We start from the raw sequence: 25,968 nt of genomic DNA on the forward strand, positions 1-25,968 counted from the left end.
ACCTAGTCTCCTACATTCTCCTGAAACTGGTCGCGATAGCTTGCTCAAACTGTTGCGTGGGAATAAAGTAGGCGCATTTGGATAATCGTTCGATGAGTCAAAGTTCCCACTGAAGGGCGTCAACCGACAGAAAGCCTCTAACAAGGCAAGCAGTCTGAGAGATCTATTCGTAAGATAATCGTGACAGAAAAGACACAGACACCATGTGTGTAAGTCCCCAAATGTTATGTACGGAACGCCGAACTAGCCATGCTCCCCTTCTTAACCAACAAAACGCGTGCCGAAGTTGTAAATGATGCCAAATGAGGGTGTCATGTTCCCCAAAGTGTCAAAATGTAATGGATATCGTAGTGAAGGTCCTATTGTACTGGTTCGTCCGGGTTCTGCAATCTCTTCCCAAGGTAAGTATGCGAAACGAGCGGATTCGATCAAAACGCGGCGTATTCCTCGTTTGGTGGCAGTTGATAGTTCTCTGCGTGCAGGCCCTTGAGCGCTTCCTCGCCGTCCTTGGTGAGGTCTGGCCTACCGACAGGTGTGACTGCGCCGGTGAAAAATCGTGGCTTCCACTCTTTCTCCGCCGCCTTTCGCTCTGCAGCCTTTTGCCGTTGCTTCTCTTCTATTTCTGTCTTGAGGTTCGTCGCCAGTCCATATTGCTTGCCTACTATGGCATTCGTGACGCCGTCCCAGAACCTGAGGGACTCGTTGGGAAGCTGCTGCTCGAGCGGTGGGACGATCTTGGCTACGGGGTCAAGCGGATTGAGGTCGATGATGAGGTTCTTCTCCTGCTTCATGTTAGGCTGTGATCCAGACCGCCGCTCAGTGTACTTACAGCGACCTTAGCAAATGGCTTGCTGCCAAGGGTATAGTAGACTTTGTCCTGCCAGTTGCCCTCTATCCGCGCGAGGACGTCCTTCTCCGCGACATCCTTGATCTTGGTAATCGAATCGTTGTTGGGGTCGTACTTGAAGATGACACCCAAGACCTTGTTTTGTGATCGGCCGAGCCAGCCTTCCTCCTGGTATTCTAGGATGACCTTCAGTCCGGTCTTTGGGCAGGTAACGAAGCAGCTGTCCGCGACAGAGACATTGAGGGAGCCTGTAGAAAAGGTCAGCACCGTTACGGTACTTATATGCTCTCATAGCCTACCTCGCAGAATACCCCCAAGGTAGGCGGCTGGGTGAGTGAGTTGGTACTCCTCATTGCCTCGGTTCTTCAGGGTGATGAAGATACCCAGGTTGTGCGCTCCAGCCACCACTCGTACACTTGTACCTGTGAACTTGGCGCTCAGTTGATCATAACCGCGCGCACTGATGCCCTTCTCGGGACAGTCGACATAGAAGGCGGAGACGGGAGGGTGGTGGGAGGTTTGCTCGGTGAGGTAGGAGACGGTCACGGTCTTGCCATCGCCTTTGACGCTGTTGGAGGCGCTCGAGGGAGCCGAGTTGGGGGTCTTGAGGGTGGGGTGGGTGTCCTCGATCTTCCAGTTGCACTGCGAGAGTCAGTAACCAGCTCGTGTAATTTCCGACGGAAGCGTACCCTGAAGAACTCGCCCAAAGTAGAGTTGTAGGGCTTGCAAGGCTTGCCCTTGACGTATTTCTGTTCCAGCATTAGCTATGCCTTCCTCGCCGGAGCGTGCCTCATACCAGGTCCTTGGTAAACCAGAAGCGCAAGCACCCCAGCATGCGCCCCAGATCATCATCCGAATCTCCGATACTGTGGAGGTCAGTAACCACTTCTGCAGTGTGCATCTGGCTTATGCTAACCTGATGAATGTGTCGGGCCTGTCCAAGTAGTGCCAGTACTCTGCTCCCTGTCAGATGATAGTCCGGCTACAGCGACTTGCGAGGCTAGCCATCGCAGTTCTATATTCATACAACGTACCCAGGTTTGGCCTTGGTTCGAGGAGTTGTGCGGGGAGGGAGAAGCGGACAGCAGCGAGGTCGGAGACGCCAATAAACCTGGAGAAGGACAGAGTTAGCTTTCGCGCGTCTGCTGTGACCGGATGGTGCTACGTTACCTCCTCAAAATGCCCAGGAAGGTCTTGAACTTGGAGCTGTCATCCGGAGCCTTCTCCACGGCAGCGCTTGACGGTGTGGCAGCCCGCGAATTGTCCCGCGAGTTGAGGGCGGACGTGGTTGCAGAGCCCGGTTGGGCCTTCTCTGGCGCAAGGTCCGCCATGGTTGCTGGGATATGGGTTTTACTCAAGAGAGTAATAGCAAGTGGAGATAGGAGCGCGAAGCTATATCTAGGTAACGATCGATGATGTCGTCAGGTGTTGAGGCGGTGCGCTTTTCGGGTTCCCTTGGCACGCGCCGGAGCTCTGACGTAGCGCAGCCGATAGCCTCTAACCTGGTCGCAGCGGGGTAGTGGAGAGAGAAGGGGGAGCAGTAGCAGATGGAAAACAGCATGCACATGCAAGTTGGATGGTTATCTTCAAGTTGTAGGGGCTGCTGTTCTTCTGCTTAGCGTGCCGTTATCGTACCTCTAATCGCGTCTGCTGCAAGGTCGAAACGCGCAATAGGGACATGCATAACAGATCGTGCATCGCTTGATTGGGTGCAGTCTCGCCACCCGACTCTCCCCCCTACCAGGTTTCACAACTACAAATAGCCCACTTCACACACGTGGAACCGCATGAGATGTGTAAGAGAACTCATGATCTATTTTGCTGAGACGCAGATTCATCAACTCAAGCGTGATGGTGCAGCCTGATGTTCTCGCTTCCAATAAATGCACACAACGACGCCAAAGCTCCAGTCGTGCAGGCTAATGCGTGATCGATTTGATCGACAGTGCAAATGACCGTCGGCCACCCCTAAACGCCGTCCATCGTACCCTGCGCTATCGTAAAGTCATCAATCATCCCATTCCCGCCATACGCCAATCTCGCAGGCCTTGGGCGTGTCGGTGTAGATTTCCACATCGTACCATTCCTCTACCGGTCCCCCAGAGCCTGACAGCCTATCAAGAACGAGCCATAGTTCGCCTTGCATCCCGAGCTTCGGATCGATGTTGACGCTCTCGGACCGAACCGTAGCAGTGTCAGAGTACTCTCCTTGCTCACTTGCGATGATGAACTTGCGCTCCGGGCCTCGACCCATCTCGACACTCAATCGGAACGGACTGCGCGCTAGCTTGCCCAAATCGACAGCGCGAGGGCTCGTTGCTTTCGAGAATCTGGCGATGATGGTATACGAAGCTAAGCGCCTAGGCCACAATGGGGCAGCAACCTTATGTATGCTGGCACCAAAGCACGCCGGAGCGAGCTTCATCGAGAGCAATCCCGCCCCGTCGCGCGGCACTTGCTTCAACACCACCTCGCTTGTGCTGTCAACTCGGAGTTGGTAGTCACCAGTCAGACCAGCTTCAAACAAGGAGCAAATGATTGTGTAGGAGCCTGGTTGAAGGTCTTTGATCTCTGCGAGGACACATCCACTGCGATGGTCACCCGAGTCTGCTAGCACATCGCGACTCTGCAAGCGATATAACCTCTTTCCGTATCCTAGAGCAAGTTTGACGTGTAGGGGATGTTCATGGTTCGTGCTGGTGAGTAAGATGGCCAGCGAGCTACGCTCGCGGACAGTGAGCGAATACTGAGGATTGTCGAAATATTTCGATGAGTCTGTACCACCACCGGCCGTCTGCCTGGTCCATGCACCTTCCTCAGTCTTCTGCAACGGGTACCGCTGCGCCGCCTGTTCCAGCGTAATCGGAAAGTTCGCAAACGCAGACAAGGAGAAAGTGTACAGTGATGGAGGTAAGTCATCTTGATCGATCACCACTGTGTATGTCGAGTTGGCATCCGCGTCACTGCGAAGAAGACATTGCGGTGTAGTAACGTAGTCGCTCGATTCCAGGTATGTGTCCTTCATGTATAGGCGTTCTCCCTGGCCGTTGCAAATGTATATGCTCATGTATCCCTTCGGTGCATCCCCTTGGGTGTTGACTTGAGTGTCGGGACGAATGCTTCCGTCGTTGAACGCATCTGACTCCTCTTTGGTGACTGCTGGTACGTCCCGGAAATGGCGACTAAGAAGAAACCATACAGGTCCAGCACCTTTGGACGTAAAGGCGAATTGTGGATGCTTGACAATGCAACCGCCTGGCGACGATGACTCTATGTTCCACTCGAAATGAATGTCTTGTCGATAGCGGAAAAGACCAGGGTTCCAATTCAGATACAGGCTCTCGAAGTGTTGTATGACCTGCTCCAATCCAATCCAGAATGTCGTCGGATGCGGCCGATCCTGAGTGGGGACACTATCCCTGTGATAACTCTCAAGGCTGTAATTAGAACCACGACTGGAGGTAGACGCAGGCGGATCCATGGCCGTCACAGCCGAAGGGCGAGGACCGCGCCAGCCTTTGCCTTCGACCCATGGATTCTTGATAAGCAACAGACGATCATGCTCCGTCTCCCTCATGTCCAGCACGACGTAACTGTGTTGGCCCTCGAGACCAAGTTCACGCTCCTGCCTGGTCGACATCTTGCCAGTACCTGCTGTGACCAGAACATCGCCGTACAGGAAGGCGTTGTGTATGCGCTTCCATATCTGATCTGGAACCGTATCGGCCCTATAAGAGTTAGTATGGTCAGCTATGGGATTAGAGAAGAAACAACTTACTCTTGCAAGAAGACCTGTTCTGGTATCCAGCCCGTCAAGGTCCAGAGATCACTGCACGAGTTGCTTCCAGGGAAATCGTAACCGCCGCGAACTTTCAGGTATGCTTTCTCAAGTAGTGCTGGCCATAAGAGGGCTGGATTACGGCGGTCGAAGACATGAAGCAGACGATGTGTCTTTGAGACTGGTAGTCGATCATCGATAACCACCTTTCTCCAACAGCCGTTGAAGTTGAGTCGTACGATGTACTTGCCATTAGATGAGGTTAACGGCTTTCCAAGGTGCTTGTCATATGGATATATCTTGTTCGTGAGCATCTGCCACATTTAGTACCGAGACTGCAGAATTTCTGGGAATGGCAAACCTGATCGTGACCGCGTTCTGAGCGAGCAATACCAGCGCATAAGCTTGTGACCACCGAGCAATCTGAAGCTGCATCCTGTACAAGATCGAGAGGCCTCGTGCTAGACATCAAGGGCCCGATACCAGCCCTACCATTAGGGAACTGCGAGGGTGGCGGCACAGCTTCTTTGGCACGCAGCCAACCGAGAAAGAACTGCTGTTGGTATGAAGACAGACTCAGATCTCGCGTATCCCTGTCGCTGTCAGTATGTCTGAACAACCCCAGTATGACCATCAGGCAACGTACGTGTAGGCAGCCTCGCCTTCCGACACGAATTCATCCGCAGATGGAGTCTTGTCCCAAGGTGGAAACTTGAAGCCATTAACTGTCGAGGCTTTCAACAAGATGATGCTTTCTTTTGTGGGTAGTTTCCTGCTTGAAATCGGCTCTCGTAGCCTGTGTATCTGAGAATGAGGTGCGGTTGAGGGGGTTAGAGCTGCTGTTTGCGACCCGGGTACTCCAGACTGGGACTCTGCGCTAGAGGGCTGTGGCACTGTAGATGACTTCAATACGAAATCGTGTCCATTTTTCGGATGGTGATCACGGTCAATGTTGGCGTTTGAGCTATCTTCGTGTGACGCATCAGTGACTGCACTTGGTACATCGATTGGAAAGGCGTCATCCGAAAGATCAATGAGCGGCATTAGATCTCGGCGCGCATCTTGCTGGAAAGAAGGGACGGCAGAAGAGAGATCTGACTGATGAATGAATGCTGAGAACGAAGAAGCTGATGATTTACCTGAAGCTGCTGGACCGTCGATAGGTCCTGTAGTCGAAGAAAGAGCCCAACGGGACGTGTTTGAACGCGTAGTCGAGTCTCCAAAAGTTGTACCGGGAGTCGCAGTCCCGGCGACCTCTTTGGCCCATTGACCTACTCGCTCATCTCTGGAGCTGGAGGACTGGGATTTGACTAGAGGTGTCCATGTTTCATCGGCCTTGATGCGATCGGCACGAGTCAACATCTCGCTGCATTGCGCCTTGAGCTCCTTCCTTTCGTCTGAGTTTGACGATAGTTGGATCGCTTCCATGAGGTTCTCGGCCACGCTAATTGCGAGACTGAATGCTTCATCCTTGGTAGCGGCTTTGTCAACCCGCAAGCGATAGTCCTGGTAGCTTGATTAGTCGGAGCTACAACGCGGGACTTGATGTTGCAGCGAGAAGTTAGTTGTCTGTATCACATACGCTTGCGGCCGCCTTGTAAGCCTCAATCTCGGTGGCCCGGTCAGCCATCGTAAATGGCTTGAGACAGGACACGGTAAGAGAAATTTGACCAATACTAGCAGCGATGACGAAGCTACTTGCGTTGTGCCATAGCGATGCGACTGACTATGGGTGAGTGGAGTCAAAGGCGCACTAAGAAGCTGTGATGGTGCTTTGGTGTTGTGATGTTGTGATCTGGGGCGGACTCTTAGCGCGACGCACGTTCCTGCCAAACGGCCGTCGCGACTGCCAGTTGCAGCAGGAACAGCCAGTTTCAGCGCATAAGTGACGAACCTAGACGTCTCCTTCCACGTGAGAGGCATATTCAGCCAGGCACGGCTTGCTCACTTTCACCGAAGTGATCGACAGCGGCTGCGGTGAAGGAAGGTCCAAGGGAGCAGGGTGTGTCGTCATCCGAACCTGAACCTCGGCCTCTAGGACCTCGGGAGAGGTCAGCCATGCATGCGACAGCGCTATCGCGTTGCGGGCACCATGAACGTCCCCTGCCCGCTTTTTCTAACTTCCGATGCTGCTATCTCCAATCTTCAGATTATTGCTGTCATGATGAGATAGTCCGAATTAATCGCTGATTCCACACCATACCCTCCTCCGCCCGTCACACACTTCGCAGTCGCAACACTTCGCCAAGCCTTAGCAACTGTACTCGACCACCACCATGGCCGGTCAGTCAAAGGTAGAAACTCTGCCACCATGGGGTAATGCTGTCGCGGGCGCCGCTGGTGCCGTCATCGCAAACACCCTTGTCTATCCCCTAGATTTGTACGTCGCAAATACCCCGAGCCTTCTTGGGCAGCAGGAAAAGATACTAACACGATCTCAGGATCAAGACGCGACTACAGGTCCAGGTTAAGCGCTCGCCTACGTCCAACGACCCCAATCCCGCCGACCACGAACACTACGATGGCGCCATCGACGCGTTACAGAAGGTCTTTGCGCAGGAGGGTCTTTCTGGACTATACGCCGGCATAGGAGGCTCTCTGCTCGGCGTAGCATCGACCAACTTCGCCTATTTCTACTGGTATACCGTTGTACGCAGCCTCTACATGGCGAACCGCACGCTTCAAACGTCACCGAGCACGCCGGTCGAACTCTCCCTTGGAGCGCTTGCGGGAGCGCTCGCCCAGCTTTTCACAATCCCGGTCGCAGTCGTAACGACGAGGCAACAGACCATGAGTAAGGCGGAGCGCAAGGGCATGATCGCTACGGCTATGGACGTGGTCAACGGCGATGACGGCTGGACGGGGCTTTGGCGAGGACTTAGGGCGAGTCTGGTGCTCGTCATCAACCCATCAATCACATACGGAGCGTACCAGCGATTACGGGAAGTCATGTACCCAGGAAAGAAGACGCTGAAGCCTCTCGAGGCGTTCCGTAAGTCATGGCCACTACCCTAAGTCAAGGAAAGCTACTAACATCTGCCAGTCATCGGAGCCATGTCCAAGACGCTTGCCACAATCGCAACCCAGCCTCTCATCGTTGCGAAAGTCGGTCTTCAATCGAAACCTCCACCAGCCAGGAACGGAAAGCCTTTCAAGTCCTTCACCGAAGTTATGCAGTACATCATACAACACGAAGGCCCGGCGGCGCTATTTAAGGGCATTGGACCCCAGATTCTCAAGGGTCTGCTCGTCCAGGGTTTCCTCATGATGACCAAGGAGCGCATCGAGCTCTCCTTCATCTTGCTCTTCCGATACTTCCGCCAAGTACGCGCCGAGAAGCTACAGAAGCTGGCGAACATTGCGGCAGAAAAGGCCGGTAAGGCAGCGCCGATACTGGCCAAATAGGCCTTGGCTTGCTGGCATATCCTTACCTTCATCTCAAGTGTATATATTCGACTTTATACTTGGTTACGGAGGCGGACTGGCCGAGCGTTGTGTTGATTTCAATCTGGCGTTTGGCATTGATTGTTACTGCGGTTATACACATAGTCTGTCTTGTAAGCATTCTTGAATTTCTACCATTGTGTACACTGTGCTGGTGATGTGTCATGACCATAGTCGCGGCCACGCTAGCGGAGGCGCCGTGCGGAGGCTGTGAAGAGATCCGAGCAACAATGTCCATTCACGCAAAGAAAACCTTAACTAGAACGCCACGCTAATTCTCCGCTAATGTGCCACTACATCACACCGGTCTTCATTCTAGCGCTTCTCACTTCTCAGGTCCATCAACAATTAGGAACACTGCCCAGGTAATCACGTACATTTGACTCACAACTCATTGATATCGCCATAGCTCTAACACTTTACACCTACCACACACTGCAAACCATCTACAACCCCATAGTAAATACAGATGTGCTACCTCCGACCTACCAAGTACGCATGCGGCCATGTTTCTCCTATCCACAAACCAGGCCACCAACGCCCAAGTGCCAAAGAGGATGCTAACCAATCAAGCCTATACACTGAGGTAAGATCTGAGGCATACGAAATGCATACAAGACATACACTGACTTCGAAATAGTGGCCAACACATGAGGACACTACGTTGAATGGGTGCCAGGATTCTAATCGTAGAGGTGCGCGATGCCCGGACCTTTTGGAGAACTTGGAGGTGGTATATCAAGAGGAGGAGGGCGGCGAGTGTGATGAGTGTAAGGCGAAGAGAAAGTGCACAGTCTTGTAGGGGAAGATGGAGTGAGATGACTGAGGGCACGTAAAAAGCTATCAATCACGTTGATAGGAAGGTAGGTCTTATAGTCGCGGTACAAACTGCCTCTCATCGGTAGCGATGCTCATCGCAATGTCATGTAATCTACGAAGATATTTGTGCGGGCTGACAAGTATCTTCCAATCGGTTGTCGAGTAATGAAATATCCACGTATGCCGATGTACGCGATGGTACGTAAACTATTCGTTCATCCTAGTGACTCCTTCCCACAAGTCCAGATCCAAAGCTTCCTGCATGATAGCCCTGTACCTCCTTCTCTCTTTCGCCTGATACTTGTTAGATGTGTTTCAACTGTAGGGAGGAAATCCACCTACCCTGTACTCCACAGCCTCGCGGCTCTCGTCCCCATAACTAGGAGGATCGAGGCTTTCATCGCAAATGTTGGCTCGCCGAGGAAAAGTGAACAGCATCGGGAACCATTCATCATCGTATGTCTTCCACATTTCGTAGTCATCCGAGGCAGAGTGGACGGTCTCAAGAACTCCTTCGCTTCCACGTGTGGGGTGCCATGGAGCGACGCAGCCAATGTGCACTATGGTCAACTTTTCGAGTGCAGAGCAATGTTCGAAGAACTTCGTAGCTACAAAGTGTTGATTTTCGTCAAGATCATGATCATACAGCATCTCTCCAAAGACACTGCCACATCCTGACCCGTCATCAGAAAATTGGTCTTCCAGATCTGCGTCAGTGATTTGTTGTGCAGCAGTAATGACGACATCGGTCAGCTTTAGAAATGAGCCAAACGTTTTAGCAAAGGTCTGTAGCCCAGTCAATATCGAAATTTACGAAGGGGAACGGTGCGTGTCGCGCTCGCGCTTACACTGAGCTTTTCTTGGCCGAGGGTGCCTCGCAAGGCTAGACTCTCGATCTCCGGTAGAAACTGGTGCAGGCGTTGCACATCTTTCCCGCGCCACGTGTCGCGGCAGATTTCGAACTGCTTCAGGTTCTTTGAAGCTCCAGCCGCAAGCATCATATCATCGTGGTCGAGGTTGTACTCTATAGCTAGTATTTCGACATTGGGACAAGCCTCCACGAGGAAAGCCCAGCTGCCATGTGACAGAATACGCAGACGAACAATGCTAGAGAGTAGAAGCGGGTCTCGTTGGAACGTGGCTTTGAGACCGGATATGTCGACATCCTTTCGATGTGTGATAGACAACTCGGCGAGAGAATGCATCTTGGCAAGTGTTCTGGGAAGACGAGTCCTGCAGAATGTGTTCTTGTGTTCTGACGTCGCGACGATGTCACAGGTCCTTCGTGCTTCACATTAGTATACTGGTTGAAAACGTACTTGCAGTCCGCACTGCCCAGTTCCGTACGTACTTGATAGCCGGTAGAACCAGGGGGAGTGATGGGATAAGCGGGTTGCCCTCTATGTCTCTCAATCGTCGATTGAGATCGCCCATAGAGGAGGCATAACGAAAAACGTGCGTGAACAACATGGGCATAGCAATTGCCCGCATCCTCTTACTCACGAGCGATACGCAGAATAGGGAGCTTCCCTTCGTGCGGTAGTCGAATGTCGTCTTTGGCACTGCGTGTCTAGGTCTCCGGTACTTGATCTCAGATGTCTGTTCCTCGCCAATGAAATCCATGACGATGGCAAGAACATCATTATTTAGACCTTCGAGAGTAAGTTGTTGAAATGGGATTGCCTGAGGATGATGAGTTCCTTGCTCAGGTTTCGCTGTGGGTTGCGGTTGAGCTGGGGGATGAGAAGGTAACCACTGTAAGGCACAAACATCCCAGAACCGTAGCGCCGGTGTTAGTACGGGTGCTTGAGGAAAGCCATGAGCACGAACGTTGGCGAGATGTGTCAGCACTCGCTGATACCTTTGCGGATCTGGGTCAGGTAACGTAGATGAGTTAGTCATGATTAGTGTGAGTGATCAATGTTCACTGAGTGGGTTCGTATGCCTCGAATAACCTCGCATGACCTGCTGCCGTGATCGCTTGCGTTGCGGTGCGAGATGAGGTGAGAGGAAAAGTGCTGAGGGAAGATGAGAAGGAGCTGGTAGACGCGCCTGATTGCTCGCGTCGCTAGCGCGTCATTTTAGTCCGCATTCGGCAAGAGGCCCTTCCACATCCTCCCAAGGTCGCGCTTCTGTTACTCTGTGAGGGGAATGCCTAGGTGTGAAAGTTTCGGCATATAAGACGATACAATCTTCCGAAGAGCAAGACAAGTCGGCGCTCACGCGAGTTTGATTCGAACCCCACCACAAGATGGATGTGTGCGCGGGCGCCGACATGATCTCGAGATGCAGCAATCAAGCAGGATACTTTCGCATGTATGCTTACGAGATATAGGTTATAGCTTGCCACTCTCAAGCTTCAGCTGGAATCTGAGCGGGCTTGTACGCAATGCACGGTACAATAGTGGAAATGGATGTGATTGACGTCATCGATACAAGGGCATGTCATACTAAGGTCAGTAACTATACAGTCTGTTTAAATGTACCCATCTCGCCAGCACACTCCCATCCCAATAGAATTCTGTATCTAGCACAATCATGTCCGAGTCATCAAATCAATTACCATGGCATTCCATACCGTCATCCACCGCAACATGCAAAGTCCACCTCATTCAGGCCGGCGGCATCCACATCCCTACAGACATGGTCTTGCTTCCCGGTCCGGACAAGCCGCAAGACCCAAACGACTCTAAAGACGAGAATGGAAAACGAAAGTCGTTCTATGCTCCAGACTACGTGTTCCTCATCGAGCACACAGCCACCGGGAATAAGTACATTTTCGACCTTGGCATGCGAAAAGATCTTGAGAACCTTCCGCCTCTTCTCGTCGAAGGCGCTCTACCAAACTTCAAGTGCGAACCGAAGTCTCCAGCCGAGATACTGCAAGAGCATGGATCACCTGATCAACAGCCCGACAAAGTCAAGGCCGTTATCTTCTCGCACATGCACTTTGATCATGTTGGCGATGGAGCCAAAGCTGGATTTGAAGAGGCGGAGTTGTGGGTCGGACCAACTTGCTGCACATATGCGAGACCTGGTTATCCGGTTGACGAGAAGGCTCCTACGCTTAGCGAGACGTTGCCGGTCGATGGTAGCAGGAAGATTGTGGAGAGTTATGTACCAGATGATGTCTTGAGAGATGCAGGAGATAAGAGGGCAGGTCAGGTCATGGAAGGCATGTCAAAGGGGAAGTATGCTGCTGTTGATCTAAAGAAGCCTGAATGGATGGGTCTCGGCGCATTTGATCGTGCATACGACGTCTTCGGTGACGGCTCAGCATACATCGTAGATGCGCCAGGACACTCTCCGGGCCATCAAATGATGCTAGTGCGAACGACATCGAGCTCGAAGGAGGAAGAGAGTACTTTTGTACTGCTGGCTGGTGACTGTTACCACCACCTCGACGTTCTCAAAGAGCCCAAGCGCACTGCGAGACCTCCGTATGCGAAGTCAGGCATGCACGCCGACCCAGAACAGGCAGTGGATACAATGCTGCGCACGAGAGAATATTCGCGGAAAGATAACGTGTGGGTCATTGGAGCCCATGATACCAGTGTCGGCGAGGGCATCAAGCCCGGAGTGAGGGAGATAGAAGGATTGGTAGAGATCAACGATTGGTCAGCGAAGGGTTGGAAAAAAGGAATGTAGAACATACCAAAGTATCACGATGACCAATTCGTCGTAAGCAAACTATAGGGTTTGCCGTTTAATGACCATCGTATTTGCAATCATTCACATGCTCCGACACCAAGCTCTTGGCTCCCGAGACACCAAAAGCTTGACCACCGTCTCCTCTCCCGAATTTGCGTCACACTGTCCGCGGCCCACCCATGGCCACCGCGTCCTGACAAGGACCACCCAACCCCATCGCTCGGTAACAAGCGTAGATCCCGCGGAGTCCGAGCAATGCCGTTACCCGTGGCGAGGAGCGGTTCATCTCGCGATGCGGCACGCAGGGTTTCGGAGTGTTTGAGTGGCTTGGACGCATGAACGACAGTGGCGTGATACTGGTACTTGGGATCAACGGCTGCCTGAAATCTGAGGGAGCCAGGCTAATTAGGCTGATCATGAGATTGGCAAGTCTGGACAGGTAGATCGGCATGGAATGTTGTGGATGCGGACATTTGGTATTCGAATTGCATCATTAAGAATTCTATGGGATATCGTAGACGTTGAACATGTGTCTTTAGCCGCTTGCAGCTTTCAAGATTAACCAACAACAACCAAAAAGAGGAGCGAATTATATACAACCATGTAATAAGTGACAATTCGCTCAATATAGCAAATGGTATACTTCTCATCTTTTTCACCGCATTCCTTATCATCATCCTGTCGACTGCGTCTAGAAGTTCTCTTTACCCCACACGTAACTGAAGCCTGGCTCAGAATACATGTTGCACTTGACGTGGAGTGTAGAACCAAGACCCTTGGGTCCACAGAAGAAGACACCGGCTTCAGCGGGTGAGTGGATCTTGCGAATGGACTTGAAGATCATGTCCCAGTTGGGGCGACCGAAGTTGGTGGGTGCACGGAGACCAGTGATGGCGTCTTGCTCTGCGTTTGCGTCGTTGATCATGATGTTTGTCGCATCGTCTGCCTTGATCTTTGCTGTGAGGTACTGTGAAGAAGGTTAGTAGACCGTTAAGAGCCAGCAATGGACATAAAACTTACGGTGTGGATCTCGATGTGATCATCGATATCTTGCGCCTCGATAGCCAGCAGCAACGATCTGAACCATTCGAAAGATCCGAAGTCTCTGCAAATCCAGAAGAAGTAGACCTTCCTCAGTCTCGTACGGGATCCTTGAGGGTAGTTCATGCGGTACCAGATACTCTTAAGAATGGACGCGAAAGGAGTGACACCGATACCGGCACCGCAGAGGACGGCGACTTCGAACTTGAACACATCCTCAGAGGCCGAACCGAAAGGACCGTCAATGTAGACTCGGGGAAGAATTTGACGCAGGGCAATCTCCTCGCTGGACCCGCCCTTCTCGCCCTTCTCGCCAGCTGGCTTCTTGTCTGTGTTGCAGCCAAGCGCCTGACCGAAGGCCTTGGTGAAGTTACCGACCATACGAATGTGGACAGAGATGTAGTCTTCCTCGGGTGCGCTGGTAAGCGTGAAGGGATGGTATTGCCAGATGGAGATCTCAGGGCAGCACAAGAAGATGTACTGTCCAGCGCGGGTCTTGGTGTGCTCCTTCTTGATCTGAACTTCGCAAACGTTGCTGGGATGCTGGATGACCTTGGAGATGTACGTCTTGTGTCGTCCTCGTACTTCACGGGCAATTCGCTCGGCCAGGTACGCAAATCCACCATACATCCAGTACTCCCAGAAGACACCAATACCGTCGCAGAAGGGCGCAAAGTCAGGCTGAATCATGCAGAAGGCTCCGTGGATGGACCAGAAGATGAAGAAGACGATGAACAGATGGTGCATGTACCAGAAACGTTCGAAGTTGGCGCGACGAGCCTTCTCCGCAGCAGTGACAGCGATTGCCATGAGCGCAGTCAGCATGACGTAACCACTCCATCCAGGTCCAGTTGCAAGGTTGGCAAGGATGAAGCCCATGAATCCCAGGTTGTTGGAAGCCGAAAACTTGGCAAGGTTGTTCCAATGGGCGATAGTGTGGACCCACGAGAAGAAGACGATAGACCAGGCGACCAGCTTGTGGAAGGTGATGTTCTTGTCGAAAGGAATAACGTCGTTCAACGGCGTACGGCGAGCCATGGAGATTAAGTTCCTGCATACCGGGAAGAGGATGAAGGCAACGTCGACGTGCAATACGAGAGCGGCTGAACGAGCAATGGGGAAGGTCAGACCAAAGGTTTGTCTTGAGCCAATGGAGTTGTCCTAGGATGTGTGAGCGGTATTCGTTGTGATCTGAGCTATCCATTCATACCTTTAGCCCATAGTTCATCATACCAAAGACGAAGACCATGACGTGCAATATCGCAAATGTGAAAACAAAACTATATACGTTAGTTGAGGCTTTTCACACACGGTGTAGTGCAACGTACAATCTTCGGTAACCCTCATTGACCATCCACACATCGAATTTCTCTTTCCGGGTCAACTCTCGCGCCTTTTGGTCCGACATCTCTCCGGACATGAGCATGCGCGTCAGCGGCGGCCATCGTGACCGCTCGCGACCTGTGAGACTGGTGGTGTACGACATAGTTGACAGAAGAAGCGAACGTAGCAGCGGTAGAGTGCGTGTTGTGGATGCCGATGATCTTCAGACCTGCTGAATGTGGCCGAAGTAGCAATGAGTTCAAAGAGTGTCTAAGTAATCTGTACAAAGGTTAAATCAAAGCCACTAGGGACGACGACGCCATGGTACAGGAAGCCACTTGAAAGAATGTATGACTTACTAAAAGTGCCCGCACAAAAGAAGAGAAAAGGTACAGGAAGAGGCGTTCAGTCACCCGGCTAAAGAGGCACCGGCATGAAATCGGTCGAGTCTTAGGGTGAGCAGGGGAAACAAAAGCCTATAAGCCAACGTTGCAAGGCGGCGAACAGAGAGAAAAGCGGCTACGACGGGGGGCAGGACAAGTCAGGTCCGCTCTGCCATTAGCGAAGTGGATCAAGGGTATCAGTTCGTCAGATGGCTTGGAAGATGAGCAATCCAGGGCCCAAAGAGCGAAACGGTAGCAGAAGTCGAACCATCTTCCATGGCTTTGCACTGCGAGCTGCGACACAGCAAGCTCCGCCGTCTACCAGCGCGTATCGCAACGGGATCATGACCAATTAGGGACGCGAAATGGCGTGGCTAGGGCTAGACGCACGCCAAGATGGAGTCCTGAAACATGAATGGCCATGCGCTTTAGTCTTCGGCATGCGAAATGGCAGAGCGAGGCGTTTGAGAGGTGTTTGGGACGTGGGAGGCTAAAACCTAGTGCGTTAGAATGGGGCGCCTCCCTGGGCACCTCGCCCTTGCCTAGGCAGTCGGTGGGTTGAGCCTCAACTGCCGATGGTGGCCTTGACTTCATCGCCATGCTCCGACTTTCGACCGCCTTCCGTTGTGGACCTGGGTACAAGCTTCGATGGTACACGATACTCTCGCGGCATGGCTGAAAGTGACAGCTGTAAGGGGCGGATGCGCTTGGTGTTCGCACGCCTTGGCTGAAGCTTGGAATGGGTTCCACGACTGATCACGTCCAGTCTCATGATTGCAATTCATTCGACTGCGCCCATGCGGCATTCGCTCTGCATACCTGCACAGGTCTTCACATGTCGACGATCCAACGGCTGTGGCGTCATCGACTTCTGATCGGAAATCGTACTCGGTCGGTGGTATTCTGCATAGCTGCATGTTTGAACGGTGCGTAGCTACTAAATCCGACCTATTCCCGTCCAAACATCTCCGGTCTTGGAACCAAAACACCGTGGCCCAGATCCACCTGACGCTTCCATATCAAACAAGAAGCTTTGGTGCTAAAACAATGACAGAATCTACTACAGCTTCAGGAAACCACCAGATGCGGATATCGCCTGACCCGAAACCCATTTCGCGTCGTCGCCACAAAGCCAGGCCACGATTCTCGCGATGTCGTCCACAGTCCCTACCCTGTTCTCAACAGCAGTTTGCTTTAACTGGGCCTCTACGATGTCCTTTGGCACATCGTCCAGCATCTCTGATTCGGTGGGGCCAGGCGCAACCGCGTTGACGGTGTGTCCTGCAGCGCCTAGCTCTTGTGCCAGACTCCGAGTCACGCCTTCTATCGCTGCCTTGGATGCGGTGTAGAGAGTTAGGTTCGCGAAACCTAGTCGGGCGCCTATGGACGACATATTTATGATGCGGCCTGGTGCTCGTAGATGTGGAACAACTGCTTTGGTCAGCAGAAGAGGCGCGCGAACGTTGACGTCGAATATGGCGGCGTAGTCTTCTGCTGTTGTCTCCGTGATGGATCTGTTCATCAAAACACCAGCGTTGTTAATCAAGATGTCGATCTTGTCACCGAACGCTTCCCTAGTCGCCGACACAATCTTTTCTGGCGCATCGAGTTGTCTGAGGTCCGCCTGAACAACCCTCGATGTGCTACCATTGCCAAGTGATTCAATCTTCGATGCAACCTCTTCCGCTAGCTTTCCGCTCTTTGGCGATGTGTAGACGAGCGTGACCTATTTCACACATGAGTCTTTTGATTGACTTGATTCGAAGTCGTTGGACTAACCTTTGCTCCTCTTCGCGCCAGCTCTAACGCCAAGCCAGCCCCAATCCCTCGCGAAGCGCCTGTGACGATGGCAACCTTACCCTGTAGAGGAAACGTTGTTGGGTTCGATGGAGCAGACATGATGACAACTTTTCAGGATGTGTTTTGTAGATGAAGCTAGAGAGGAAATTTTCAATCGTATCTTATAGCACTCCAGTGCGCCCACATATCCAGTGACATAAGAGATGATGAGTGCATAAATTTGATGTGGCGAACTGTAGTTGAAATTGCTACGTTATCGTGAACAGAGTGGATAAGGCCATACGTCATCGGTTCGTTACTACCGATGAATCTCACGAGTGCCGATAAGCTTCGGAGGAGATTTTGCAGCCTGTAGCAAGCATTTGAGAAGACTTTGTAATATATGTTACATAGTTATCGCAGAAGCACAATGATCTTTGGCGTACGAGAGAGAGGTCATGTGAAGGGTATGAATTATGTATTGAATATGAAAGTACAGCAAGTCGTTGGCTCCGAGACGAGAACATCATGTACTCGTAGGTAATCTGTCCCCAGCCTATGCAACGAGGGGAATAGTTTGATGCGCGCTCCAATGCCCCAGCAAGATTCGGGTCCAGGTGTCCGGTCGAAGAGAGGTTGGTGTAGGCTGAGGGTGTTGTATCAGGCTCGACGGAGATTCGACTTGTCGATACAGTATGGGCGCAGTCATTATCCCAGCAGCTGTAGAGTTGTACATGGCCACTTCCCGCCCGTTTTACGTCGAGCTCAGCATCCTTCTTCCGCTCTCTTTCCAAGATCACCGCTTGATGAAGCCAAGCAACGGGCCCTTCTTTGCATTTGGATCCTTCTTTTTCGGGTACATCTTAGATGTGACGAAGTGGACGTACCATATCAGGGTACCGAAGACTGATAGGCCGAAGATGACGAGGAAGAGGGTGATGACTGGCCGGCCGTCGTTTTGTACCGAGCGCAGGGCCGCAGGGGTGAGAATTGGTGCAAGCCACTCGAAAGCCATGGTGTATTTGTTGGTTGCGTTCGTTGAACTTAGGGAGGTCCCTGCGATAGAATTCGTTCTGTCGGGGGGAGGACGAGCTTGCGATGACGATCAGGGTTCAGACAGCCGGCTGCCACTAAAACGAATGTATGAAGATATCGCCAGCGACGTTGAAGAATCGAAGTAAGGAAAGGAAACGCGATGTTCAATGGCAGCTACAGAAATGCGCAAAATGCGGCACTTAGCGTTCATGTATCTCCACCGCAGAGCCGCTCAAGCGGCAGCGCGACGGCCAAACCAGACTCGTTTCGCGCATGACCTGACCTCTTAGTATGCTTGGCAGATCGCATGATGTTTACAGAAAAAGCCATACACACGGCGTGTAGAGCCATGTTAGACGTAAGGCGACTGTATGATATGGTGATTGTTTCAAATGCAAGGCGGGCCAAGAGACCATGGTGAGACGCTTTCGTTGCAGAGGTTCCGGCGCCCGGCCTAGGAGCTCGCTCGGGCATGGAGCTCTGCAGGGCGTTTTGATGTAAGTTGCAGCTGGTGCCGGGTTGGGTGCGCATCCTCGGATACTCCTGCGTTCTCGGTCCTCGCTCTACTGGCTGCACACCGCATTCCCCCGAATGTCCCGAAGCATAGGTACCCAGGTATCCACCCACGACAGAAGTGACGGCGAGTCAAGCAGCGTAGCCACAATGGCCGACCACGTCGCAACTGCCGGACAAGTCAGTAAGCTGACTGCTGCGTGCTACCAACACCGCGCCATGATATCTTGTTGTTGTACTGCGTGCAGTGCTGCGATGGCTCGTTGGTGGTGAGGACCAACTCGTCTGATTGCTGGTGGTCTCACGTAATCATGCCGCCCGCTCGGCTGTGATTGGACGCAGGAAAAACGCTCTTTTCACCGACAGTTCGCACAAATAGGCCGCATGGTTCCCAGCCATCCCTCGAGCTTACTGCATATCCACCCTTTTTTCCCTTGAACAAAATACTCCATTAACGTTGTTGTGTAAGTGCATTCGCCGCTGCTGACCCTAGGTACCTGGAAAAGCGACATCTCATTCTCACTTTCCACGCCCAGAACCAATCTCGTTGCGCCAAAGGTCACACAGACATACACAAGCTCCTTCGGCAGCGTTTGCATATTCTCTCGTCACAATGGCTCCCCTCCTTAAACCCGAAGACTCCAACTCGCCCACCGAACGACCTGTCTCCCGAGACTCCGCCGAACGGGGTAAGAAGCGCGCAAGTATGTCCGGTCGCTGCTTCCTCGATATTAACCACGGACAACGCTGACGCTACGCTACTGCGCACAGGAACACAGTCAATGCCTCCGCCAGAGCTGCCCAAGCTAGTCGCCGAGCAGCATGCCCCCATCCCGACCAACGACAAAGACACACAGCGCCTGATCGTCGTCCTGTGCAATGCGACACTGGAGACGTACAAGGCGTCGCATGGCACTGGCCGCGGCCCCGGTGCGCGCGAGGACAAGTACAACCTGCTCAACAGTGACGACCACATTGGCGTAATGCGCAAGATGGGGCGCGACATAAGCGAAGCCAGGCCCGACATCACCCACCAAGTGCGTACAAGAGGAGGTTAGCCATGTCCCTCAGCTAACGTGGCGCCGCAGTGTCTGCTCACATTACTCGACTCGCCAATCAACAAGGCGGGCAAGCTCCAAATCTACATCCACACCTCCAAGAACGTGCTCATCAGGGTCAGCCCTACAGTGCGCATCCCCCGTACCTTCAAGCGCTTCGCTGGACTCATGGTCCAACTCCTGCACCGACACCAGATCCGGTCGACGTCTTCGCAAGAAAAGCTCATCGAGGTCATCAAGAACCCCATCACCGATCACCTCCCTCCCAACTGCCGCAAGGTCACGCTCAGCTTCGACTCCGAGGTCGTACGTGTCAGCGATTACATTGGCGATCTCAACAAGGGCGAGAGTATCGCAGTCTTCGTAGGTGCTATGGCCAAGGGCAACGACGACTTTGCCGATCACATCAAGGACGACAGCATCGCTATTAGCCAGTTTAACCTCAGTGCCAGCGTTGCATGCAGTAAGTTCTGCCATGCTGCCGAAGACGTTTGGAACATCTTCTAGTTCAGCCGACGATCAAGCGCTGGACCTATCTATATTGGACACGCCAACTAGCCCACAAGCAACAACTGACTCACCGCGGACGAGTCGGATCACGGACCGCACAAACGGAAGATAACGGGAACTTTTAGGCTGCAGGACACGCTCATGGCTTAGATCGCAACATCAACAGCCTGAGCGTTACTGCATCTGATTTTGGGCGTCTGCTTGAGGTTTTTTTACAACAAAACAACTACTCTGGCTCAACGCACAACAATCAATCTTCTTTTGAAGATCGCGGGGCAGCTCAACCTACCCCGCACCTGTTTTTCTTTCACCTTGTTCCATCGACACAGCCGCTAGTCTGTATGCGCACTGTGTTTGGTGTCGTACCACCGGGTCTTGTCATGGCCTGTCATTCGACCTTGAAATGTGGTTGTCAGTAGTTAGCTTGTAGGATAACGCGGCTCTCCATCCACTCTAGGATTCACGAGTAGGAGGATCTTCAGTGTCAGGAATGACATGTCCGGCGAATGAAAAAGTATACTTCACGTCATCTTCGCAGTACGATCCCTTGAACCCCTCTTTCAGGCATACACCTTGTAATTCTCTCGCTCTATGCCTTACATGGTTAGAATGTATTCTGGGGGCTCATCGCATTTTGCGCGTGTGGCGGGAGGGAAACGGGTAGAGCATCTATCCATGGAGCCGCATCGCCGATCTCCCATGATGATCTCGCGTAAACATAGAAAAAGCAACAGCATGGCAAGTCCTACCGATATTTGGGACAACTCCAAGAATCTCCGACGATGCCTGCAATCGTAGCCTCACTACAGCGTCATCTTGGTCCTTGGTTCTTGTGAGAACGATGCCCCATCATCGACGTCACACCATGTCCAATCGAGCGTTGCGACGACAAGTGGCGCGTCCAGACCGCAAATACTCTGTTGCACGCGACAAGCGACCGAAATGCTACGATTCCGTATCCAATGTAGCGTAGTGGCCAATGTGAGGCGTGCGACGACTTAAACCTCTCGCGGCCCCGGGCCGGCGCTCAGGACCAATGTCATACACCGACACCTCGCTTACATTAACAAATTTGTTAGCTGCAGACGCAGGACATGTGGCAGCATCACAACATGTTGACAGCGACCTCCTTGATAGCTAACTGCAGCGGTGGGGCGTGCTAGTAGGGTCTGTCCCGCAACGGTATGGAACGCCCTGCTACTCGGTTCACGATGCATCGAGACGCTGCACCTGGACGGGGTTATGATATAAACCTCGAGGTCGTACCGATACTTCCCCCCTACTCACACCATACATCTCCAACCGCTCCAACTCGATCACACCTCCCTGTGTGCATATATCCGCCTCGTTCCCTTCTCAATTCTTCGTTTGGCGATTGTTCTAGCCGCGTCCTGTCGTTCTTGTTCTTCACCGCTGTTCAGCAATGCCCGTCTCCCACATCGGCCTCACGGTATCGCATCTTCCAACTTCGACATCGTTCTTTCTTTCAGCGCTCCAGCCACTGGGCTACCGCTACATCGGCCAATATGGCAACCAAATCGGCCTTGGAATAAATGATTCCGATTTCTTTCTCTGCCAAGAAACGCCTGGGTCAGTACCACAAGGGATCACCAGGCACACCGCAACTGACAGCTGAGTAGCGTAAAAGCCGGCGCTGCACACATTGCATTCACCGCACCTAGCACGACCGCAGTCCGGAATTTCTATACCGCTGCATTGACCGCCGGTGGTCGTCCTAACGGGGCCCCGGGTGCTCGTTGCGCAGAGGATGGCCACTTCAACGCCGCAGTAATCGACTTTGACGGCAACAGCATCGAGGTTGTCTACCGAAATGGACCTGATATGAGACATGACGGGACCATCATCACGCACAGCAGAGTCATTACATGGCAGAGGACCGTTTCGCAGAGCTTCCGTGAGAGCCCGAGTATCTTCAGCGCTCACACGTGTGCTTCGAGAACTGGCGCAATTCCAGTCGCACCGACAGCCGAATCAGCTGCTCCGAAGGCACCAAGCCCTGTACCCAGAAGCGCCTCTGCGCCCACAGTCGCTCCTGTTCCCGAAGCGACGACAAAATCAGATGCCGGCAGTGGGGCGGCCACGCACATTCTCGGAACATTACTTGGAGCTGCTGCAGGTGCAGCCGTCACATATGCATTCATGCGGAGCGAGCGAGATAGTGCGAAGAAAGAGGCGGACTTCAGCGCCTTCATGGACGCCAAAAACGCGGTCAACACTGCGGCTGGCTTCTTCGCTCAGGCCTCATCCCAACCCTCGACACCCCAGCAAGCCCCACAACCCGCGCAGCCACCTGTCCAGGCCATTGCACCGCCTACACCTGAGCCAGTACACCGCATTGAAGACGACGCGCGATCTTCCTATTCGCGAGCTTCTCAGATCCCTAGGAATTCCGTGCCGCGACAGATCGAGGCTGCGCCGGCCGACTACTACTCACCGTCTCAATTCGAGCGTCCTCGCTCAAGGGCTGCGGAGCCTCTCGCCATCGAATATGCCCCTGCATACTCTGTTGCCCCGTCGCAGACTCCATCGAGGCTCACACCTGCTCACCGCTCAAATACTAGCCCTGAGTTGTTGATGATCGAGAGGGCCAGGAGCACCGTCTCGACAGCCAAGCCCGAAAGTGTCGCAATGACTGCAAAGCCACCGCGACCATCGTCCAAGCCTCAAAGTGTCGTCTCAAAGGCGCAAAGTGTAGCTCACAGTGCTGCGCCTAGCTCCTTCATCTCATCGTTCGTAGCAGACCGCGAAGATGAGAAGAGTAGTTCGGGTAGGTCCAAGGCCAGGTCCTCTCATACCTCATCTTCAAAACATTCCTCGCACAAGGAACACGGTAGTAGTGGTAGCAGCCGAAAGGAGCGTGGCTCATCGCCTTCTCCACCAGCCCCTGCATCCAAGGCTCCGTCTGCAGCCCCCACTAAGGCTGCATCCAAGGCGGCATCGATCGTCAGTAGCATCTTTAGCCGCGACAAAAAGAAGCACGACGATGATGACGACTTCATCGATGACCTCGACATTGAAGAGCTAAGTGAGGATGATCTTGACACTGTTGTTCCCAGCGACAGCATCTCCCAGATCGGCGACGCACCACGTCGCAAACACCGTTCCCACCGGAGCGACAAGTCTAAGAAGGATGATGACACTGAAACCTCCGTGAGTCACCGCAGGAAGAAGCACAGCGACGAGAAAGAGTCTTCCCGTAGCAAGAAGCATGACGATGAGAAAGAGTCTTCCCGAAGCAAGAAACACGATGACGACAAAGAGTCTTCTCGCAGTAAGAAGCACGATGATGACAACGAGTCTATCATGAGCAAGTCATCCAAGCGCTCTCACCGTTCGCACCGTTCCCGCAAGACGTCTGCCGACTCCGCCGACGACGAGGATTCTTCGCGCCCTCACCGTTCGTCCCGCTCTTCCAAGTCCAAGCCTTCCATCATCTCGGAGCCAAGTGAGGTATCTACTGTCCGCCCCGTTAAGCCCTCCAAGTCATCAAGAAAGGATAGCCTGACCCAAGGCCAGTACGACAACCTCTTCGACGAAGTCCAGTATGGTACTGGCGCTGTACACGCCTCCAGAGGCGGCCCCACACCCAGCATGGTCAGTGCCGCACGCAAGAACCCCATTCGCAGCATGATCAACCACAACCATGCCACCAAGATGAGGAACTTTGAGGGTAGCCAGGCTGGTCGCGCAAGGGACAGTGACGACTAGTTTGTCTTTCTTATTCCTCTCTCTGGGGTACTGTATCCCTGCATCGCATCGCGTTGCTCCATTGCTTTTGCTCCTTATGCTTTTGCATCCGCGTAATGTTCTCTCACGTCATTGCGTCATTGTTATTCTTGTCTATCGTTTGCTCCTTTTTAGCGGTCTGGCATTTTTACGGCGCGGCATTGGTATGGCGTCACGTTTTGCTTTGTACGACTATCATAGATTAGAATTAAACGAAACGCAATGAATACAAACGGTATATGGGTGGATTGGGAAAGAAATCTTCGTCAGACCAGATGCTTGTGATAGTGTGTGATGTTTCCTTGATGCACTTTACATCGACTTCCTGCACATCCTTGACATGATGTTTTCCTCCGATATATGAGCGAATACATAAAGTTCGATTGACACCACAGCAGTCCGCACTATTTCCGACGTTGGGATGCTCCGACCCGATCCGCTCTGCACTCTTATACGCTCTATCATGCCCTAAACATCTACACCTCGTCTTCAGTTTCCGACTGCTGCCCGTTGCAAAGATGCGTATCACATCCCTCGTCCTCCTCATCATCACTCGGCTGCCAGCCTGGGCAAAGATGCGTATCGCATCCCTCTTCCTTGCGTATGTCGTGAAACTCTGCATTAATGCAGGTCCCGCCCCTCTCGCTCGGGTCACAAGCAGCATCTGGATGAACTATGAGGCTGTGGTGCCCACATGCGTAAGTGGTGATAAAGAACTTGCACATGTTTCTGGCGGACGGTATGTATGTACGTATGTGTCGATTGGTTCGAGGGTGGTAAGTGGTGGGGTTGGTCGACGTACTTGTGGGCTTGGATAGGTATGAGGAGATTTCTAGGAGAGTAGAGTTGGAGTCCTAGATATACAGTACTTGTCCTTTTCAATGTGTGGACTTGTGATCATGATATGTGTGACAGAATGTTCATACTTCATGCACGACTATGGTCTTGCATTGGATTGGCATTGATCATTGTAAGATTCTGGACGTGGCAACACCACACTTCAAACACTCACAGGTCCCCCTTCTATAACCTTACTCTTGACTCTCCGCCAGCTCACTTCGCGCGGGAAAAGCGCCTCAGGTGGTGCCTGCCCCGGATCACACTCCCAACACTCACCACCTCTTTCCCGATAGACTTGTGTGAAGAAGGTGCACTCTGGATGGCGTGTACAGTTGCGTTTAACCCAGAACTCGTGTTGGCATGTACTGTGCTTGAGGATGACTTTTGTACACATTGTGTTCCGGTGGCGGGTGGATGCGCAGGTTCGGGCGGGAGTAGGGGAGAGGTAGATGAAGCCGGCGTCAATCTGCTCTGATATGTGATGGTTGATAGGCTCGTATAATGTTGTAGTGGTTCTGAACTGGCATTTTGTAGAATGGAAGAGTTGTGTGGCAGCGTCGAGCTGGCCAAAAGTGCTGGCGCACTTGGATGTATGTCAGGTCAGACGGTGAGCTGTCTAGATGAGACCATGTGCCCTTTCGTTCGACGGTGTTGATGCGCTCGGTAGGACTGATGGGTGATCTTTATGTCTGACTCGTCTGATGGTACTGTGAATGCTTGACCGTCAGTGGCGTTTGATGAGTAGATCACCGATCGGCTGGCATGGCCTTTCAAAATCAACGAGCGAAGATCACTTACATCCCTCGTTTCTGTTGGCCAGACAACTCTAATAAGTTACCGGTATTGCCCAAACAGGAAGTCCACGATAGACACCACACCAACAACAATGCAGGGGAGATCAGGGTCCAACAACGACCCCGAACACATCGTTCCTTCACGCACTTATACACCTCAAACTCTGCAATCACCCCGCCTTACTAAGCTCGTGCAGCTGAGGAATGTTGTAGTAACCCGCAATCAAGATTTACCCTAGGAGCCCAGCATGCGATCGCCGATTCACCTCCTTCGGGCGTTGCGTCCCACCCAGGTCACCGTTCAAACCGGACCGAAGGTGGTTACAGGAAGGACTAGGCTTGATGTGTGCTGGGAGGTAGTTGAAAAAAGTCTGGCGTGTCGTGTTGGCGGTGGGCTGACTGGTCT

General features: G+C 52.6%; 9 protein-coding genes across 9 annotated transcripts; 4 read left to right on the plus strand and 5 right to left on the minus strand.

Annotated features, from left to right (window-relative positions):
* Positions 1-428: 428 nt before the first annotated feature.
* Positions 429-2,178, minus strand: J4E90_000643 (uncharacterized protein; the record flags this gene model as incomplete). The annotated part of the gene is made up of 8 exons (XM_051430239.1): positions 429-782; positions 830-1,095; positions 1,147-1,489; positions 1,537-1,596; positions 1,644-1,713; positions 1,764-1,806; positions 1,882-1,958; positions 2,018-2,178. The coding sequence occupies 8 exons, from the start codon at positions 2,176-2,178 to the stop codon at positions 429-431; spliced, it is 1,374 nt and encodes a 457-aa protein (XP_051295726.1).
* A 677-nt stretch (positions 2,179-2,855) lies between these two features.
* Positions 2,856-6,255, minus strand: J4E90_000644 (uncharacterized protein; the record flags this gene model as incomplete). The annotated part of the gene is made up of 5 exons (XM_051430240.1): positions 2,856-4,575; positions 4,626-4,939; positions 4,987-5,218; positions 5,272-6,131; positions 6,208-6,255. The coding sequence occupies 5 exons, from the start codon at positions 6,253-6,255 to the stop codon at positions 2,856-2,858; spliced, it is 3,174 nt and encodes a 1,057-aa protein (XP_051295727.1).
* Positions 6,256-6,901: 646 nt separating this feature from the next.
* Positions 6,902-8,030, plus strand: J4E90_000645 (uncharacterized protein; the record flags this gene model as incomplete). Its single annotated transcript, XM_051430241.1, has 3 exons — positions 6,902-7,005; positions 7,067-7,617; positions 7,669-8,030. The coding sequence occupies 3 exons, from the start codon at positions 6,902-6,904 to the stop codon at positions 8,028-8,030; spliced, it is 1,017 nt and encodes a 338-aa protein (XP_051295728.1).
* Positions 8,031-11,531: 3,501 nt separating this feature from the next.
* Positions 11,532-12,536, plus strand: J4E90_000646 (uncharacterized protein; the record flags this gene model as incomplete). The annotated part of the gene is made up of 1 exon (XM_051430242.1): positions 11,532-12,536. One exon carries the CDS (start codon positions 11,532-11,534, stop codon positions 12,534-12,536), a length of 1,005 nt encoding a protein of 334 aa, XP_051295729.1.
* A 694-nt stretch (positions 12,537-13,230) lies between these two features.
* Positions 13,231-15,066, minus strand: J4E90_000647 (uncharacterized protein; the record flags this gene model as incomplete). The annotated part of the gene is made up of 4 exons (XM_051430243.1): positions 13,231-13,506; positions 13,560-14,741; positions 14,791-14,860; positions 14,909-15,066. The coding sequence occupies 4 exons, from the start codon at positions 15,064-15,066 to the stop codon at positions 13,231-13,233; spliced, it is 1,686 nt and encodes a 561-aa protein (XP_051295730.1).
* A 1,280-nt stretch (positions 15,067-16,346) lies between these two features.
* Positions 16,347-17,185, minus strand: J4E90_000648 (uncharacterized protein; the record flags this gene model as incomplete). Its single annotated transcript, XM_051430244.1, has 2 exons — positions 16,347-17,012; positions 17,066-17,185. 2 exons carry the CDS (start codon positions 17,183-17,185, stop codon positions 16,347-16,349), a joined length of 786 nt encoding a protein of 261 aa, XP_051295731.1.
* Positions 17,186-17,861: 676 nt separating this feature from the next.
* J4E90_000649 (uncharacterized protein) lies at positions 17,862-18,080 on the minus strand (the record flags this gene model as incomplete). Its single annotated transcript, XM_051430245.1, has 1 exon — positions 17,862-18,080. One exon carries the CDS (start codon positions 18,078-18,080, stop codon positions 17,862-17,864), a length of 219 nt encoding a protein of 72 aa, XP_051295732.1.
* Positions 18,081-19,226: 1,146 nt separating this feature from the next.
* EMG1 (18S rRNA pseudouridine methyltransferase) lies at positions 19,227-20,178 on the plus strand (the record flags this gene model as incomplete). Its single annotated transcript, XM_051430246.1, has 3 exons — positions 19,227-19,317; positions 19,385-19,650; positions 19,702-20,178. 3 exons carry the CDS (start codon positions 19,227-19,229, stop codon positions 20,176-20,178), a joined length of 834 nt encoding a protein of 277 aa, XP_051295733.1.
* Positions 20,179-21,046: 868 nt separating this feature from the next.
* Positions 21,047-23,910, plus strand: J4E90_000651 (uncharacterized protein; the record flags this gene model as incomplete). Its single annotated transcript, XM_051430247.1, has 2 exons — positions 21,047-21,150; positions 21,822-23,910. 2 exons carry the CDS (start codon positions 21,047-21,049, stop codon positions 23,908-23,910), a joined length of 2,193 nt encoding a protein of 730 aa, XP_051295734.1.
* Between the last annotated feature and the right edge of the window lie 2,058 nt (positions 23,911-25,968).

Source organism: Alternaria incomplexa, assembly GCF_024043165.1.
Source record: "Alternaria incomplexa strain BMP 0042 chromosome Unknown scaffold_1, whole genome shotgun sequence".
Classification (NCBI taxonomy): domain Eukaryota; kingdom Fungi; phylum Ascomycota; class Dothideomycetes; order Pleosporales; family Pleosporaceae; genus Alternaria; species Alternaria incomplexa.